Consider the following 20,917-nt stretch of genomic DNA (forward strand, 5'->3'; position numbering starts at 1 on the left):
TATCAAGAGCTAGTCTGGATCTCATGTATCCTCACCTGGACGCGGGAATGGTGCATTATTATTATTATTATTATTATTATTATTATTATTATTATTATTATTATTATTATTATTATTATTATTATTATTATTATTATTATTGTGTACCTGCAAAAGTGCAACAATAATTATGAAATCTAAAGAGCTTAAAAGGTAAGTTTGATTAAATGTGAATATTGTCTCTTTCTCCTCACTCTGGTAAGGTGTAGGTGTGATGTGTGGAACCTGGCCTTTTTTTTCGCTTCCAGGTGGATACGCCAACTGTATGAGGAAGATGTATTTTACCATTACAGTGTGTGATTTTGTGATGATTGGCAGTGTGGAGTGTCTTTGTGTAAATGAAGTGGTATGTATCAAGACAAAGAACCAATTACTAAACCAAAGAAATTCACTGGATGCAGCTAAAATTCTCAGTCTGACTAGGAATCAAACTCAGCACACCCTGAACTGAAGGCTGATACACTGATCATTCAGTCAAGGATCTGGAAGAGTCTGTCTTAAAGTGGACCACATGAATGGCTACATGATTTGGATCACATAGCTGTCAACATGCATTCAGGAGATAGTGGGTTAAAACCACATCGTTAGCAAAACTGAAGATGGTTTTTTGTGGTTTCCCATTTACACACCATGCAAATGCTAGGGTTTTAGAAGTGAAGCTGACAAAGTGTGTAGAATTAGTTGTTTTTCCAGGTTGAACCGCATTGTTGTTTTCTGTACATTACGTACACTTTGCCGACGTTTCAAACACATTGCAGTATTCTTTGTCAAGCCGACTGAAATACCCCTACTCGACCCGAGGTAATCAGTCTCCCAGGCAGCAATCACACTACAAGAGTGATTCCTGACCTTGGTCTTATATATCCTATCCTTTCTGGCTGACGTAAGCCCCCTGGCTGTCTCATGAAAATTCTGGAAATGATGTGTCACAGCCAGGTAGTGGGACTTCCCCGCGCTGTTACGTAATTAGAGATTTATCCTGCGTGCTTATGTTGTGGTCTGTATGACAATCTATGTATGATAGGCATCCAAGAATTGCTGATTTTATACCTTCTTTTAAATTCATATTCTTCAGGTGTTTCTAGATTTTGACAGCCTCACGGATTTTCCTTTCCAGATTCCAAGGGATAGTTGCTAGGATCCTGGTCTTGTCAAATTATATTCTGCGTCTTGTTTCGCAGGAATACTTGGCTACAGCTGAAATATCTGTGTTTTGGTTCTTGTTGTGACGGATGTGTTCTTTTAGGCAGGTAGAGATCAGGCATTTTGTTTCACCGACATACCACGTTCTGCAGCTACATTCAATGTGGTATACTCCAGGAGCCTGTAGTTCTATTGTGTCTTTTACTCGGAGTAGATAATGGGCTAGCTTCCATTGTGGCTTATATAGATAGTTTTAATGTCGTATATATCCAGTATCTTGCCGATCCAGTCTGTAGTGTTCCTAATGTATGGAAATATCGCTGTTTTCGGGCGGGTCAGTTATTCTTTCTCATTTTCTTCTACGGCGGCCTTTTCTTTGAATTTTTCTGATTTTCTAAAGACTCATCAGATGTTGAGTGAGTGAGTAGCCATTTCTACTGAGGGTTCTCGTGAGATGTTCTTTCTCTTCTTCAAGGTGATCTGCGTCTGATATCGCTACGGCCCTGTTAACCAGTGATGATAGAAGAGCCTGCTTTTATGATGGGCGATGATGAGAACAGGCGTGCAGATACCTGTCTGTGTGTGTGGGGGTTTCCTGTACACTGTGTGACTCAGAGTCCCATTCATGTTGCGTTTTACAAAGACACCCAGGAACGGTAGTAGTTTTCCATTTACCTCGATTTTCATGGTGAGCTGAACATTTACGTGAATAGAGTTGAGATGATCGGCTGCAGGTTATTGCTCCCGTGAAGCCAGATTACGAAAGTGTCATCCATATAACGGAGAAAACATTTCAGTTTCAGGGTAGATGTGGCTAAGGCTTTTTGTTTGAAGTGTTCCATACACATGATTGCTATTATTGGAGAGGGTGGTGACCGCATCGCAGCCCCTTCTGTCTGTTTGTATAACTCCCCATTAAAGCAGAAATACGTGGTGTTAAGGCATTTCATCCCAACATTTAATTCAACCCCTTAAGAACCAATCAATCGAAAGTACAGACTTATTAGTACGTTTTGACGTCACGTCACTTTTCACCAAGGTACCACTAATAGAAGAACTTCCGCTATTAGACCAAAAACTTCCAGAAGACCAGTCAACATTAGCTAAAGAATGTCTTAACGCCACTTATTTCTACTTTAACAGGGAGTTCTACGAATAGACAGAAGGGGCTGCGATGGGGTCGCCGCTCTCTCCAATAACAGCAAACATGTATATGGAACACTTGAAACAGAAAGCCTTAGCCACCTCTACCCTGAAACCGAAATGTTTTCTCCGTTATGTGGATGACACGTTCATGATCTGGCCTTTTGAGAGCAATAACCTGCAGCTATTTCTCGACCATCTCAACTCTGCTTCACTTCTAAAATACGGAAACAATACGAGGAGGATATTCTCAAAGGTACTAGGCAGTTCGAGAACCTTCGAAAAAAGATGAGTAACTACCTGGCTTGACTCGCCTTTCTGAAATGCTGCAGGGCCAAAAGCATTATACTAGCATGTGCAAGACTGAAATATCACACCAAGAACTGACAGACAGACCGTGTTCTTCATGGAACCAGCATTAAACTTCTCGAGGAACGGATCATTGACACCAGACAGACTCTGGACCACCTCAACAATAAATTATTACTTTGTCTCTCAATAACGGGAATATGTTAGACAGCGTTAGAGACACACAATCTCAGCATATACTGGAACCAGCCACTACCAAACAATACAAGAAATTCAACCGCCTCCTACTAAAACAGAAACTAAAACCATCTGATACAGTACAGAAGAATGTAATACTTAACCTCACAGATACACCACTCAGTAAACCTACTATTTTGGCCTTGAAAACAGGCCTCAACTACGCAGTAACTCCTAATAGGATACCGGTGGAAGAAATAAAAGAAATGTTGAAACTGCTATCCGACAACTCCCTACCGAATCTGCAAAAGAGATCAGACAGGATATATCATGTCTACTAAGAGCCACAAAGCCGCCACCCTCCAATTTGACCAAAGAAGAAATTCATGCCCTCAAAACACTACGTCAAGGTACGGAAACAATAATCCTACCCACAGATAGAGGCAACGCTACGGTGATAATGACACGCACCGACCACACAACAAAAATAGAACAGTTACTCGCCGATTATACATACAGGAAAAAGAAACCCTACCAACCGCATTAAGAACAAATTCCACAGACTAGTAAAAAATCCAGTATTCCAGCCTCTACCGCCTTACCGACTATCAACAGTAGAAGTTAAACATAGACAAGAAATATAAGGAGCAACACCCATAATATCACGTTAAAACCACAAAACACTTACCGGAAGTAAGACAAGTAATTTCCCAGAGACCATGAACCGAAATAAGTGTTGGTACGACAGTAAGTTTCTAGTCTACAATAAAGAGAACAAGTTTTTCACAGTGAACATAATTTACATATTTATTATTTTTTAGAAAGGAATTAAGTGATCACCAACAGGGAAAACATAACTAAATGTAGAGATAAGACCTTAATGTACCGTCCAGACGGAGAAATAAAATTAAACGATACATTTGCATAACTTCTAAACAACCCAAAATTTCTTGTGAAATTTTTAACATGTTTCACGTATCGCATCTTCCAGGAATATTTCTTTTCACAATATTTCTTTAACTTACAGACATTTCCATTACTCAGAAAACACCTAGGTCGAATAAGTGATCACCACGGAGATTTCACACAGCCCCCAGTACTTGCCTCGCGGATGAGAAAATAGCAGGCATAAACCAGGAAGAAGGCCAGAAAAATATAAGTATGAAGATGTAGAGGGACAAATAAGGTTACATTTAAGCAAGGATAACTAAATGAAAAATCCCCAAGAGGCAAAACAATATCCACACACATCATTAAAGGAATCCCAACGCCACAAAACAACATCAAACACTATCACAAACGTGACCAGTTACCATGGTGACGTAAACACGCCAAGAGACCTTGTTAACCACTAAACATGAACCAAAACAACACTGGTCCAACAAGAAAAATATGAAGGTTAAAAGGAAAACTACAAATACACGGTCAAAATAAAATAAGCAGAAACAGAAGTAAACAAGAAATTAAAACGAATCAAGAGACTGGCACCCAAGTGAAATCTCGCGTAGTTTTAAAATAATACACAGAGTAGTTTGATAGATTTACTCAATAATATTACTAAATAAATTGTTTTAAATTACACACACACTTTCTTCTCACCAAACGGTTAGGACTTATAATTAGATACAATTTGGAAACCCAACTTAGAGAAATCTAAGGTAACTAAAAAAACTGGATGACTTAATGAATTCAAGACCCACGACGATACTCAAGATGAACAAATTTCAACTAATATTTTTTTTCATGCAGCAGGAAGCAGATCCAAGACAGAAATGAAGAAGAGACTTACTTGCATTGTTGGAGTTTTCAGAAGTATGCTCGTATCCATTACTCATGTAAATGAAATACACTTGAAGCTACTAAATTCATAATAAAAGGAAGACGTTCCCTGAGTCTGATAGAGCAGTACTAAAGACTAAATCCTTATCCAGAAACACAGTTATCCAGTATCCATGTGGTAGATCAGAAACCGATTCAGAAGTGAGGACGAAACACGTCTTGCCTCCATCGTGCTCCAGCAATTACTCAAGCATGGCATTCCACGCCAACAGTCAGCAAGCCCACAGCCAACCAAGGGGAGAGTGCGAAACTCTCTCTCAAGGTGACACTACAACTTAGGGCAGGAGTTCACACCAGACACAATTTTAAGGATTCCAAGAGAAAACATTAAAGCAATATAATTGCATAGTTACAATAACGAAAATGTTATCAAATAAATAATGTGAGCAAAGCCACGCAGAAAGTACTAGTGAAATTTTCGAATAACACCAATTTCCATAGCATGAATACAGTTTCGAAATATGGTTGGGGAGAGCTAAAACTCGTCACCAACGTGACAAGCCGAAATACAGAAGAAACCGATTTCCTCAGACCCGATACCTCCTAAATTTTATGGCCTCCCAAAAATCGCTAAAGAAGGCATACCTCTGCGACCTATCATGAGCGCTATAGGATCTCCAATGCACGATATCGCCCATTACCTAGTGAGACTACTTCAGCCACTAACAGGACACACGATATCGCCCATTACCTAGCGAGACTACTTCAGCCACATACAAGACACATTGAAACCTACGTGAAGGACTCCCAACATTTCATCCAGCTCCTTAAGGACCAATCAATCAAGAGTACGGACATATTAGTAAGTTTTGATGTCACGCCACTTTTCACCAAGGTACCGCTAACAGAAGTATTTCCACTATTAGACCAGAAACTTCCAGAAGACCTGTCAACACTAGCTAAAGAATGCCTTAATGCCACTTATTTCTACTTTAACGGGGAGTTCTACGAACAGACAGAAGGGGCCGTGACGGGGTCGCCACTCTCTCCAACAACAGCAAACATGTATGTGGAACACTTCGAACAAAATGCCTTAGCCACATCTACCTTGAAACCGGAATGTTTTCTCCATTATGTGGATGACATATTCATGACCTGGCCTCATCACGGAGCAATAACCTGCAGCTAATTCTCAACCATCTCAACTCTATTCACGTAAATATTCAGTTCACCATGGAAATCGAGGTAAACGGAAAACCTCTGTTCCTGGATGTCGTAGTAAATCGCAACATCAATGGGACTCTGCTACTGAATGTAGTTGCAGAACGTGCTATGTCGGTGAAACAAAACGTCTGATTTCTACCTGCCTAAAAGAACACATCCGTCACACCAAGAACCAAAACACAGATATTTCAGCTGTAGCCAAGCATTCCTACGAAACAAGGCATGGAATATCATTTAATAAGACCAAGGTCCTAGCAACTATCCCTTGGAATCTGGAAAGGAAAACCCGTAAGGCTATCAAAATCAAGAAACACTCGAACAATATGAGTTTAGAAGAAGGATATAAAATGAGCAATTCTTGGATGCCTATAATACATAGATTAAGACATACAGACCACAACATAAACATGCAGGACGAACCTCTAATTACATAACAGCGCGGCCAAGTCCCACTACCTGGCTGTGACACATAATTTCCAGAATTCTCACAAGACAGCCAGGGGGCTTACATCAGCCAGAAAGGGTAGGATATATAAGACCAAAGTCAGGAACCAATCTCGTACTGTGATTGCTGCCTGGGAAACTGATTACCTCGAACTGAGTAGGGGTATTTCAGTCGGCTTGACAAAGAATTCTGCAATGTATTCAAAACGTCAGCAAAGTATAGGTAATGTACAGAAAACAACAACATGGTTCAACCCGGAAAAAGAACTAAATAAATGCTGAAGTTGTACCTTCATTAAGGCCACAATTCCATCCTTCGTACTTCTAACTTTCTCCTATCTCGTTGCCATAAGACCTATCTGTGTAACATAAAACAAAATTGTAAATTTGTCTTATAATAGCTATATAAAAAAATGACAATAAAAAGAAAACTAAAGTTTAATGTGACATAGGATACCGAACTTTCAAAATAGGAAATATTCTACCAGTTTTACAAGGCCTACAACTGCTTAAGTTACAATTATTTTCCTGCATATTGAATTTACGGTACTTCAGTTATTTTAACGAAAGCATTTCATCAATTCTATCATACAATTGAGTTAAATACCTATTTTCCTGTATAGTGTTAAGCATATTGATAATGTATATGTGTGTTAAAAGAATGGATCTGGTGATATATCTGGAGTATACCACACTTTAAATGTGGCTAATGCTTGGATGCATGAACAAATATAGTTGGCAGGAAGAAAAATGAATGAAACTAGCCAGATATTTCTGGCTCTGAATGTCTTGTCAGCATTCCTGAAATGATTGCACAAAGAAACCACAAAATGTTAAAAGAAGACTTTTAATTTGAACCAGGGAAAGCAAAATGAGGAGTCACTACAAAGATAACAGAAATTAATTCCACCCAAATCAAAAACCAACCCCTTCACTGCAAACCTATTCAGGACGATCAGATGTGTAACTACTCTAAAAGGAAGCACATTAAATCACCACACTAAACAAATATGATCATCCTATATAGTTTACCTCAACTGTGATAATGATCACTTTGTAAAATGTAACTGCTGTCTCCTACAAATCACCTTCCAGTTCAGAGGTAAATGATTTTCACACCCCCCAAAAGGAAATTTTTCATCATTCTCCTGAGGACAATTTTTATTAGCAGCCAATACTGCGTATGCAAACAAGAAATTCTGAAGTCTTTTAAATGATATCAACAATATTCTGCTTTTCCAACCTTGAAGAGGGTTGCTCCTTGTTAGCTGGATGAATGAATTAGGGCACTAAATAAGATTAAATGTGATGTATATATCATCAATATTATTTTGGAATACTTTGGGGTGTGTGTAATATTTGCATGCTTACTAAAGGCAGTAATCCAAAATTTGGTTAAGATTTAATGGAATTCTAGACGACTGGAATGTCAGTTGCTGGAAACACAGTGTGCATCGGTATTAACTCACATGACACTGGGTGAGAGACTTTAAGAAAAATCTGCTAGCAAACTGCCAGCAGCAGCAATGTTAGAAGTAAGCAATTACCTCCTAGTTCAAATTTCAGGTCAACCTCTGTAGTTTGTGATAATGTCTGGTCTTCACCAGCTTCATTCTCATCAGAAATGAGAAGGGAATCACTCTGAAGTCTTATTCCATTGTCCTGCACAAAAGAAAAACAAATGTTTACAAAGATAAAAATATTATAAGAGACAACTAATATCATTAATATGAATATATACCCAATTAATTAAAAAAAGAAAATACAAAGGAAGAATAGTTAGCAGTATTTACTGCATTTAGACAGGAGGAGTTGCTCATCCTTTCCACATTTCCATTCCCCCAATATTTAAAATTAAAGCCACCCCTCTCCCCATGGCGCAACAGCCCCGAAGAGCCATGGCCTACCAAGCAACCGCTGCTCAGCCCAAAGGCCTGCAGATTACACGGTGTCATGTGGTCAGCACGACGAATCCTCCCAGCCATTATTCTTGGCTTTCTAGACGGAGGCCGCTATCTCACCATCAGATAGCTCCTCAATTGTAATCACGTAGGCTGAGTGGACCTTGAACCAGCCCTCAGTTGCAAGTAAAAATCCCTGACATGGCCAGGAATCGAACCCGGGGCCTCCAGATCAGAGGTAGGCATTCTACCCCTACACCATGGGGCCGACTAAAATTAAAGCCAAAGATTCTCAAATCAGCATATATACAAATAAGGGAAATATTTAAATAATAATCAATAATTTACAAAGCTTTGCAATGGAATACAGGAGTGCAAACTGTCCCAAACTTTCTCCTTCTTCCTGGCATTATTCCTAACTTTATCTGGGGTCCATCTTTCTGCATCTGACCCATCACTGGCATCATTGAGGTGGATACCTACAACTCTCCTCTCAAATGCAGGTCAACCATCATTTCTCAGACCGACCCCGTGGTCACCATCCTATGGGGCTCAGTGTAAGTGCTCTTCTTGCAATAGAGTTCACATCTGCTCTTGTAACATGCCCGTACCATTGTACATAGCCTCCCTTCCATTATCTTATCTGGAACCGGGGTGGCTCTGCAGGCTTTCCAGACATCTTCATTCCTCATGTGGTTCCCACTAGTTTTCCCAGTAACCATCTTAGCATCTGCATCTCCATCACATGGAGTATTTGTCATGCCTCTCTCCACCTGGCCAGCATTCCAATACATAGAGTGCCAATGGACAGACGGCTGTACGATAGATTTTGGACCTGAAATAAAGCGGGATCTTCTGGTCGCAGAGAACATCTGTGGCCTGTCACTTAAGCCAGGTGACACTGACTCATGATTGTGCATCCAAAAGGAGTCCCTATCTGTTATAATACAGGAACCAAGGTAGCAGAAATTATTAACGTGGTGAGTGGACTGCCATCAATTAGCAGCATGCCATCCGTCTGAGTGTCACACTCCAGGTATTCAGTCTTTGTTAAGTTAAGCCACAATCTTCTCTTAGTCTTACTCCCCATTGGTTCATTAATAGTTCGAGAGCATCTCAGTTCTCATTTGCCAACATAACATCATTGGCATAAAGGAAAGTCTATGGATGGGGCATTTGCAGATCGGCTGTTGCCGTGTCCATGAACAGAAGTGGTGACAGAGCAAATTTTTGATTGACACAGTCTCTGAAGCAAAAAGCAGAGTGATACCAGCTGCACACCAACCAGTGCAGATGGTGTTTTTAAGAAAAGCTGCACCCCTCGGTCATAAGCTTCTGCAACACAACAAGAAATATAGGGAGTACCAGATGAGCTCATGCTAGAAGCAATCAAATGCCTTCTCCGAATCCAGGGAAGCCAAGTGGACTCTCTCTCTCTCTCTGTCAAGAACCTGAAGGCATGGATCACATCAGATGATCCACGATCTTTAAAAAACCCACACTAGTTTGACGACATGGTAAACGTGTCTTGCAGGCGGGCATCAATAATACGTTTGAGGATCTTCATTGTACAACAGAGGAGATGTATTGGGTGATAGTTTCTAATCTGTCCTAAACATGTATATACGTGTTTATTTAAATACATGTTTATTCTAGCATTACTGGGGAAAAGGAAAAAGGTTAGGGGTAGATAAGTTTGCAAGGGAGTATTTACAGAAATAAGTACAAAGTGCAAAGTAAGTTAATGGCAGGACTATTTAACTAACAACTCAGTTGCAAAAAGGAACAAGTGATTTACTTCAAGTTCGTGCCTCTCAGACTGGAAATAAAGAGGAAGGTCTGGAATAAATCCTGAAAGAAGTACAGAAATGTGTAGAAGGTAAAGTAATAATAATGGGAGATATAAAAGGAAATGGCAAGAGCAAGAAAAAAGAAAGAAGAGATCCCACAACCCTACTGATAAGGCAGAAAAATCCCAAAGAAATGTGCAAACTGATTTTTGCCAGACCAGCTGATTACAGGAAACACGTGGTTTAAAAAGATACATAGTCAGGAGATTATCAGGTATGGATGGGAAAACAGAACTATTGACACTGATGGGAAAGACAAATTTGTGAAAAACTACTACATGTTAAAGTTTTACCCGAGAAAGCTTTTAATAGAGATAACAGAGCAGTGAAACCAAAGCTGAAAGTAGGAAGGATTATAATAATTACAAGAAAGGACAGAAAGGATGACACTGTTTTACCAAAAAAAAATTGTTACGAGAACAAACAAAAGACTGTTTCTAGAAGATAATTTTGTCGATGAATCCAGATATAATTTCAGAATTTCCATACTGGCCTCAGCTTTTATGTAATAGTTTTTATAAATGCTTATGTCAGCCTATGTATTAATGTGTCTGGCAAAATGGCATGCTCTGGCAACAAGAGTTATAAATGTAAACTGCAAATAAATGTGTCAGTACACAGGAATTGAAGAAGTAAGCAACATAAGAGTTAAAAAAAAAAAAAAAATGCAGAAGCATACAGGGAGCATTACTCTACAGTATAGCAGAGACATCAACCAAGGACGAGCACCCACCAAAACAGACGTTGTGAAGGCAATCAAGGATCTCAAGAACAACAAAGCGGCAGGTAATGATGGTATATGCGCCGAGGAGATCAAATGGGGTGGTCCTGCAATGGAAGAAAGCATGTACAGAATAATAATGGACATCTGGATAAATAAGAAGATACCTAGCGACTGGAAAGAAGCCATAATTATACCAGTACATAAGAAAGGAGACAAAAGAATACTGGATAACTACAGAGGTATCTCACTGCTAAATATTGGGTACAAGATACTCTCGAGATTATTGCTGAACAGAGTGGAAGCACAGCTTGAATCGACCATAGGAGAATACCAGGGTGGTTTCCGGAAAGGGAGAAACTGCGTAGAACAGATCTTTGGACTAAAGAGAATCATAGAACATAGACACAGGAAAGGAAAAGACACAATAGTTACATTTGTAGACTTCGCAAAAGCCTACGATTCAATAGACAGGAACACACTACTGAACATCCTACGCGACAGAGGATTGGATTCTACGACACATGGATTGGTGGGGGAAACATTGAAGGATACAACTGCTAGAGTAAGATACCGGAGTATGTTGTCAGACAGCTTTGAAATTAAGACAGGAGTCCGACAAGGGGATGGGCTGTCGCCAATATTATTTAACCTAGTTTTGGATGAAGTGGTGAAGCAGTGGAGACAGTTGAATAGAACCATGGGAATTGAAGGTGTACATATTGGATATAAGATCAAAAACAATGTCATAGTGGATTGCCTTGCCTTCGCAGATGATATGGTGTTGTTACATAAGAAGGAAGAAGAAGCAAAGTTGGCACTAGCAAATCTAGCAGAAACTGCAGCAAAGGTTGGTCTGAAAATAGCCTACAACAAGACGAAGGTACTGAATACGAAGATCGATTGGAATGTAAAAGGCCAAGTGGTAGAGAGAGTCGACAGCTTCCGGTACCTAGGTGAGAACATCACGGGTAAAGTACAAAGCAACAAAAGTACCACAGACAGAGCTCAACTGCTGCTGAAACTACGATATGCAGCCATGACTACATATGGAAAGAAGAACCTCTCGAGGAACGCCAAACTGCAACACTACATGATAACCATCAGGAATGCTGCATTATATGCAACTGAAACGCTGACATTAGGCAAGAGAGCTTGCATACAATTGGAGAAGGAGGAAAGAAGAATCTTGAGACATATATGGGGCACCAAAAAGCAAGGTGAAATTTGGGTACACAGATCAAGGCAGGAACTATATGCGAGTATAGAACCAATCTCGAGTGTGATAAGAAAGAGAAGGTTAGGATTTGTTGGACATCTCATGAGGATGGATGACAGTAGGCTGACGAAGAAGATATGGAATGCAACCTGCTTAACTGGAAATAAGTGGATGAAGGAAGTCAGAGAAGATTGGGGGACTATTGGCATAAAGGAAAAATATCCACTGATAACAGTACAGGATAGGTCCAAATACAAAAAGCTCGTGGAAGGTCACAGATGGACAGACACCAGGATCCAGATTCAGATCATGGAAGCCGAGAGAAAGAGGAGGAGTGAGAGAATGAAGAGGTATTGGGAAGAAAGAAGACGTACCGAACAAGTCACTCGTGATCCTCAGGGGTCATAACGAACCTAATAATAATAAAAAAATATTTCTTGCCCGATTTCCTGCAATACCTTGCCTCAGGAGGGTCTCTTCATACGGTCTAGCAGTATAAGAAATAAACTGACAAGAGGGTCCACCTTTTCAATACAATATATCAAGTAAATAATATTACATCAGTCTGGGGACTAGTTTCAGCTAGTTTCATACGGTCTAGCAGTATAAGAAATAAACGGACAAGAGGGTCCACCTTTTCAATACAATATATCAAGTAAATAATATTACATCAGTCTGGGGACTAGTTTCAGCCACTTAGTGGCCATCTTCAGCCAAAATAAATTAAACAGATTATGTGATAACTAAACCATATGTATACAAGGCAAAGTGAAAAGTGAAAATGGAAATAAAGGAAAATTGTTTTATCCATCTGGAACAGTTTCTCAAGAGTGATGTAGTATTATTTACTTGATATACCATATTGAAAAGGTCAATTTATTTCTTATAATAGCACTTCAATACGGAACAAAAATGAAAGTTATAGCTTGTAAGGTCTAGCAGTAGTCAGATAACATTGCGGCACCCAGTTCCATCCGAGAAATATCCTGCTGGGACCATTCGCTGTGTTTGTCAATAGTGTAACGGCATTGAGGTTATCCAGGAAGAAGTCCAAATCATCCTTCAAAAAATGTAGTTTAAGTGACATGTTACATCCCATGTGGTGGTATGATCTCAGTAGCTCCTGTACAATATTGTGATAACTTTCTACCTTGTGGTTGTCTAGAAAGCTCTTACTGACAGTTGTGAAAGACAGCCATGCCAGTTTTCAACACTACTAAACAAGTCAAGGAAATTTTCTTTACTCATTAATTCCCTAATTTGCAGTCCTACAAATATTCCTTCCTTTATTTTTCCTTCACTGATCCTAGGGCACTTCTCTCGCAAGTACTTGAATGGATGTGATGCTTTGTCCATAGCTTTGACAAGTTTTTGAAGAGACCCAATTTAATGTGTAGCAAAGGTAGATACACATTTTTGGGGTCAACAAGATGAATGCTCACCACATTTCTCTGTCCAAGCAGTAGTTCATTCCGAGCAGGCCATTTTTCCCCCACAATCGTGGTTTTGCCTCTGCTAACGCATTCGCATAGAAAGCAGCAGCACTTTGTATACCCTAGCTGCATGCCGAACAGAGTTCTCCACATATGTGCCATATCTGTTTCTCATATTGAATAAGTGTGAGTCAGAGTTCATTCTCATATGTCTCTTTCAGGTTGACAGCACAAACAATCTGAACAGAAAGAAATTTGCTCCTATTGTGGAGAAGTACTACACTGAGACTAACTTTGCTAGAATCTATTAACTAGCGCCACTCATTTATACTGAAATCTTGGCCCACAGTTTCCATTAAGGAGTCAATATCATTACAAAAAACCATGTTGCCTTCCTTGGCAAGATATTTTTAAAAAGTAGCATGTTAGTCATGAAAAATATTTTCATACCATGGGAAAGAAGATTCCATCCTTTTAAACGCAATGCTAAAATCTCAGCCTGTTGCTTCAACAAATTTAAATTATGAACAAGATTGTTGAGATCCCCTTGACACATTTGACATTTGACATTTGACTCACAGGGCCAAAATGTTGGGTCAGCATGAAAATCTCTTTCTCTTGTCTTCTTTGAGTTCGTTCACTGTATTCATCTTCACTCACTGTCACATAGGCAAAATTAATGGGATCAAACATTGGACTCGGTATGTGGATGATACTTTTATTATCCTGGATTCTCACATTACTGACAGCAGCACCGTTCTGGATCCACACATAAAGTTTACGATAGAATCCGAGAACAACAATTCCCTTAATTATCTCGATTTAACTATTACTCGCAATCAGAATAAAACCATTTCTTTTAATATTTACAGGAAGCCCACTCACAAAATAAACACAATCCACCAAACTTCTCTACACCCAGGGACACAGAAGAAGACAGCTTACAATAGTATGATTTTCAGAGCTCTTAATGTTCCTTTATCCCGTAAGAATTTTAGAAAGGAAATCAACACCATTTATGCTATAGCCGAAGGTAATGGTTTCAGTAAAGCTTTCGTGAATAAAATTCTTAATAAATTTAGAAATAAACCCAAGACCACCTTAGAAAAACAATCTTCCCATAATGAGAAGTTCACCACATTTACCTTTAATAATAATAATATATATCCTATTTCAAACATCTTTAAAAAGCACAAGTTAAAAGTAGCTTTCAAGACCGTTCACACCAATACAAAAATGTTTTTTAATTCTCATACTGTCAACAGCAAAAAATTTTCTAACTCTGGAATATACAAATTAAAATGCCAATCATGTCTTTCAACGTATATTGGGCAAACAGGCCACAGTTTCAATGTAAGATACTCTGAACATCTTAATGCCCTAAAGTATAATCGCTACTCAGCCATGAGCGAACATTGTAGAGAGAAAAATCATGAATACACAACAATTGATCAAGACTTAAAGATCCTGCATTACGAACAGAAAGGTCCCTTACTTAATATATTAGAGAATATATATATAGATATCGACCAATATAACAATCCCGTCTATAACTTAAATGAAATCAACGAAAAGAAAAATATTTTATTGGAAACCTTTGTCCCGCTCATCTGCGAACAGTTCATTAATAAAAAAGAGTTTCACTACCGACATTCCAGAACAAGACCCGCCCTTCCATCAACACCCTCCTTCCGCGAATCACAACGTCCCTCCCTCCCTGCCCCTTCCCCTCCATTACCCCTCCCAACCACATCGACACAGATACACAGTAAGCCACACACAGGCTTAGTTGTCAATGTGACTTGAGACCGACAAGGTCATCTCCAATACCAATATAAATGGTCCGTTATTGGACATTATAAATTTTCCAACTAGCTCATTCTTGGTTGCCAGCGTTTCGCCCTCGTGTGCTAGGGTGGGCTCGTACGAGGGCGAAACGCTGGCAACCAAGAATGAGCTAGTTGGAAAATTTATAATGTCCAATAACGGACCATTTATATTGGTATTATAAATTTGCTCATTCAGGACAAATATTTCAGATTCCCTATGGGAATCAACATCTATATCAAGGTCATCTCCATTCGAGACGACAACTTTTAGTTACAAGTAAGTCATATGAGTTTTCTTTTCGTACATCATTTTAACTTGTTTCTTCATCCATTCATATATTCCTTTTTTTCTCTTTACAGATGTTATACACGTTTTATTCGCAGTATTGACGGTCTCACTACACTCCTCAGCATAGCGTTTTTATTTAACAGTCAGCAAGATCTATTAGACAAGAGGACTTTGTACCTCAACGTGTTTTTAACTCACCAATCATGATCACTGTCACTTCACATCATTACGATTTTTAATTTGTTTGTATATTATGTAATCATTGTTTTACTACTGAAGATGGCCTTGAGATTAGGCTGAAATATGTATAGACTTTGCTTCATCTAACAGATGACTTGACTTGTATTGATAGGAGGATTTTATAAATATTTTCTTTTTTAAACAAGAAAACTGAGCCCAACAGGCAAAAAAATTTATTTTCGAATTCACCACTCACGATTTAGCTATAATAATAATAATAATAATAATAATAATAATAATAATAATGGTGTGTGGCTGCCAAAGGGGCCTGATGCAGGTCATTTGAGTTCACACCATATACCTATTAATATATGTATGTATGTATGTATGTATGTATGTATGTATGTATGTATGTATGTATGTATGTATGTTTAGTCCTCAGCCCAAAGGCTGGTTGGATCCTCCACAGCTCTGCCATCAGCTGTCATAGATGGCCTAGGCATCACTGAAGAGGCGTACTAGGGAAATGAGGAGCGAGGTAGTTTCCCGTTGCTTTTCCTGACCGAGCCAGAAGTTGCTATTACATATCAGTCTGCCAAGCCCACTGAAATGCATGCACCAACCGACCCTATGAGCAATATTTTCACACCATTCATAGAAGGGACTGGCTGCAGAAGGAATGGCATTACTAGCATCACTCATACCTCAGTCACTTCCATTTTGTCAAAGCCAAGGATAAAGCTGAGACAGATCAATGAAAGTAACAAGATTGCTCAAGCCCATACCAGAAGACATAGTGCCCTGTAAGCACTAGGTCCCGCCAGCAAAGGCATTATATATATAATATATATATAAAAACGGGTTGTGGTAAGGCGTTTTTGCTTCATCAGGCAATGACAGGGAGGAGTACCACAACGAAGTGAAAGGGATAACTAAATCAAACAAGGAAACCTCGCTACTGCTGTAGAACATAGAAGGTATACGAAATGTCATGAGAGTGATTCCAGATAATGCATTCCAAGAGGATATAGTTGTGTTAACAGTAACATTCCTACTGGATAATATTAGTGTGAAAGGATACTATGGTCATTGTACTATGGCTTTTCAGGGACAAATAGGCAGACCGAGTGGTGGTATATCTTGCTTAGTTAAACCATGGCTGACATCCACAAAAGTTATACATAAAACCCAAAACTTATTGGGTATCAGAACAAAAATGGGTGTAATTCTCTGCGCGAACTTTCCACCAGATTCGTTTTCATTTGAGATAATAGAATCTTTGAGCAACGCCTTATGTAAGGTTGGAAACGAGCCCACAATACTGGCAGGTGACCTAAACTGCCGAATTGATGTACATAACAACAAAACGGAGGCAGTGATAACATTTTTAGAACAAGAAGGCCTACTATTACAAAACGATCATCGAATCCCAACGTACGTCTGCCACAATGGCACAAGTGTAATAGACCTTGTCTTTTCAAACAATCAGGTCAAAATCCTAAGTCAACATATTCTCAAATCATCTGTGTTAACGGGCATCAGGAAGCACCTACCAGTTCTAACTTCTCTGACAACTAACAGAAAAACACTTCAATATCGAAAGAGTAATAAAGTAAGAATGAATAGAACACTTAACGTAGAATCACTCAAGCAATCAGCATACACTGCAAACCAGTATGTTCTCCAAGACCTAAGTAACGGACAACTCGATAATGCAGCCCAGATTATAGTAGACACAACAAAAACAGCAGTTGAACCAGTAGGAAACTATCATCGTAAGTCAAAACCTTGGTTTGATGCTCAATGCTACACGGAAGGGAAATATGTATTAGACTGCCTACACAAAACAAGATCTAATAACAAGAATCCTGAAGAACTTGAAAGATATAACAATGCTCATTGCAAATACAAAGAAATTCTAAAGAAAAAAGAAAGAAACTATTTAGACATGAAGCACACTCAATTGGCAGAAGAAGCAGAGGAAAACCCTTTTGTAGCATTAAGACCAAGACAACCACATTTCAGCAACAACACTGAGATAGAAACATGAGAGAAACATTTCACGTCAATTCTTAATTGCAGAAACCTCGATGTAAATATGAAAATAGATGCAACGTATGTCACGAATTACCAACCTATCACTGAGCAAGAAGTTGCAGAGATAATAACAGAGTCTAAGAAAAAGAAAGCCCCTGGCCCCGACGATATAGTAAATGAGCACTTAAAAGGCTCACTTGAACAGATGAACACGTTATGGAAAAATCTGTTCTACAAATGTTTAGAAAAAGGGGATATACCACAGTGCTGGAGGTACTCCAAAATCAAAATTCTCTACAAAGAGAAAGGAAACACAGAACATCCAAATTCCTACCGAGGTATCGCCCTAGAGAACAATGGCTTTAAAGTCTTCACTAAAATTCTTTGCAACAGACTAACAGAGCTGGTTGACAATTCTATCCCAGACTGTCAATTTGGTTTTAGAAGGGGTAGATCAACTCTTCATGCAATAAAGAATTCATTTAATGACATTGATGACATTAAGGAAGGAAAAAGGAAAGTTCTTCACAGTTTTTATAGATTTCAACAAGGCTTTTGACTTTCTGGACAGGGGAATACTCATCACGAAATTAGAGCAACTGATAGGACAAGAAAACTACTTCACCATAATAATCAGAAACATTCTATCCGACACAAGAGTGATAATAGAATATGGCGTTGCTACATCCAGTACTATAAAGCAAATGAATGGTGTACTTCAGGGGGACCCCATGAGTCCCGTCTTATTCAATATAGTAACATCTGATGTAACAAGAATCACCCATGGGATGGATAAGGACATCGTGATTTACATGTATGCCGATGACATTGTCATAGTAGGGCCAGTGCTACAAAACGTCCAAGATACACTCAACAGACTCTCGGAATGGGCAATTGAAAACAAATTCTCAATTAATACTAAAAAGACAGTTCAAATGACTTTTCGGAAAGGAGGAAAGAATGCATTAAAAGACCAACTGTACCTAGAAGGAAACAAATTAGCAATTGTGAACCAATTCAAATACCTGGGCATTTGTCTCCAGACGACTCACACCACCTTCTCTATACATGTTCAAGAAAAAGTAACAGCAGCGATTAGAGCCATGAAAAACATTCCAAGCCTGGAAAAATTGTCTCTGTCCACAGCAATGAAACTTTTTCAAGCAAAAATAATTCCAATTTTGACATATGGAATAGAAATTATATGGGACCATTCAAAAGTATGTGATCTGGAAACTCTAGAAAAAAATGAAAGCTTCATTTCTTAAGAGAACACTTGGTGTTTCACAATTCACTCGATCGAAACTTGTATATGCCTAACGAAAGAAGACTATCGAATTCAAGAAATCAGAAATACTATGCAACTACCATCAACAACTGCCCTCCAAAATGCATTAAGAAAGCGAGAACAAAATCAAACTGAGATTTGGTGCGAGTTTTATACCACTGACGCCATGACGAATAAGGCGTGGACACAGTGTAACTACGAGTTAAGACATATGGTGACCCGGTATGCTTGTCATGGTTTCCATTATGTAGTCTGCACTAATAAGAGATTCCATGACCTTGTGACTCATGTGTATGCGAAATGTGTGGTGAAAGTTGTCAAAGATATCACTTTCAGTTTTGCAAAAAGAGAAACAAATCATTGTGTACTTATGCTAAACACTGATGCACATTCTGCGCAATTCCTTTAATAATAAAAGATCCCTGGGATATATAAAATAAGAGTTTTGTCTGTACATTGCTCAGAATTTGAAAAGAATGGTATTTCTGTATCGGTCATGTCCATAGTAACAAGGATATGAAATTTTTACTTTTCCGTAATTTCTGTGTGTCTATCTATCTGTATGTATGTATGTACACGCATCACGAGAAAACGGCTGAAGAGAATTTAATGAACATCGGTATGTGAAGTTGGGAGATGAGCCACTACAATCTAGGATATGAATAATTTTACTCATGCTGAGTGAAATGGTAGTTTAGGGGAAAGCCTAAGACGTAATTCTCGATAAATACTACATAACGAAAGTTGTATAGAATTAAATTTCTGATCATTTATGTCATACATTGTTACCATACTGGCTTTGATAACTCTGATATTCATGAATTTAAATTTTTATTGCCAAGTCCATACCAATGCCGAGCCACGAGAAAATGGGTTAAGAGAATTTAATGAAAATCGGTATATAAACTGGGAAATAAGAAACTACAGTCTAAGTTATAAACAATTTTATTCACCCTGGATGAAATTGTAGTTTAGAAGGAGCCTAAAATTTAATTTTTAAGTACCTATGTTATTGGTCCTATCGAAAAGTACTACAAAACAAAAGTTATAGAGAATACAATTTCCGACCATTTATGTTTTATTCAGTTTTACTGTACCGCTTATGACAAGAGTGGTATTTCATACGCGAAAGCAAACTAAATGTGAAGGCCTACAATACTGAAGGCTCATAACATTGATCAACAATAATATAACATTGACCATTGTTTTTTGTGATGTTCTTCATCTCTTATGCTGCCGCATAACTCAGATAGATGGGATTACTGTTGCGTAATAACAGCCTGACTGAATATTGGTGGGAAATACCTGGGGAGTTGTAAAACTTTCTTCTTTAGCATGCCATTTCCTCTGGTTCATACATTTTCTGATACTGCCAGTACGTAACAGACTGGTTCATCATAGTATTCCAGCTATTCGATCCCTACTCTGATGCGCTGGTTTGAATGAGCAGTGTGCATACTTGATCGAGTATTTCATATGAAAGCATCACTCTTAATCGCGCCATTCCTACTGACGTCGTTGTAATGACCTATGTTCATTTCAGTTGGGAAACTACTAAGATGGTCTTTCTGAGGATGTAAGAAGGCAGGTAGAGAGTGAGTGTCTGCTATTATAATGAAAACTACCCAACCTGATTGTGACTGATGGTAGGCAACGGGGCCTAAGCCAGTCTTCATATGAGAAAAGACATTTGCTGACTTCCCCGACACGTTTCTAGGGTAACGTTAAGTGCTATGCAATTTAATACAATCTTGCTCACAACGTGTACACTACGTAACCTAGAATTCTGTATACAATGGAGAATTCCGTAGCGAAGCACGGGTACATCAGCTAGTTTAAAATAATATAAGCTTGAATCCACCTTGTCAATACACTTTTATGACTGAGAACCATTTATTCATCGAATAGGTTT

At 38.7% G+C, this 20,917-nt stretch overlaps 1 protein-coding gene across 1 annotated transcript in view; it reads right to left on the bottom strand.

Annotated features, from left to right (window-relative positions):
• LOC136885511 (intermembrane lipid transfer protein Vps13) overlaps nt 1-20,917 on the bottom strand; it is a 1,358,975-nt gene that overhangs the window by 959,687 nt on the left and 378,371 nt on the right. The window contains exon 16 of the mRNA XM_067158109.2: nt 7,806-7,920. Within this exon, the coding sequence (XP_067014210.2) occupies nt 7,806-7,920 (115 nt within the window). The remainder of the gene's footprint in view (nt 1-7,805; nt 7,921-20,917) is intronic.

This window comes from Anabrus simplex, chromosome 1, assembly GCF_040414725.1.
Source record: "Anabrus simplex isolate iqAnaSimp1 chromosome 1, ASM4041472v1, whole genome shotgun sequence".
NCBI lineage: Eukaryota > Metazoa > Arthropoda > Insecta > Orthoptera > Tettigoniidae > Anabrus > Anabrus simplex.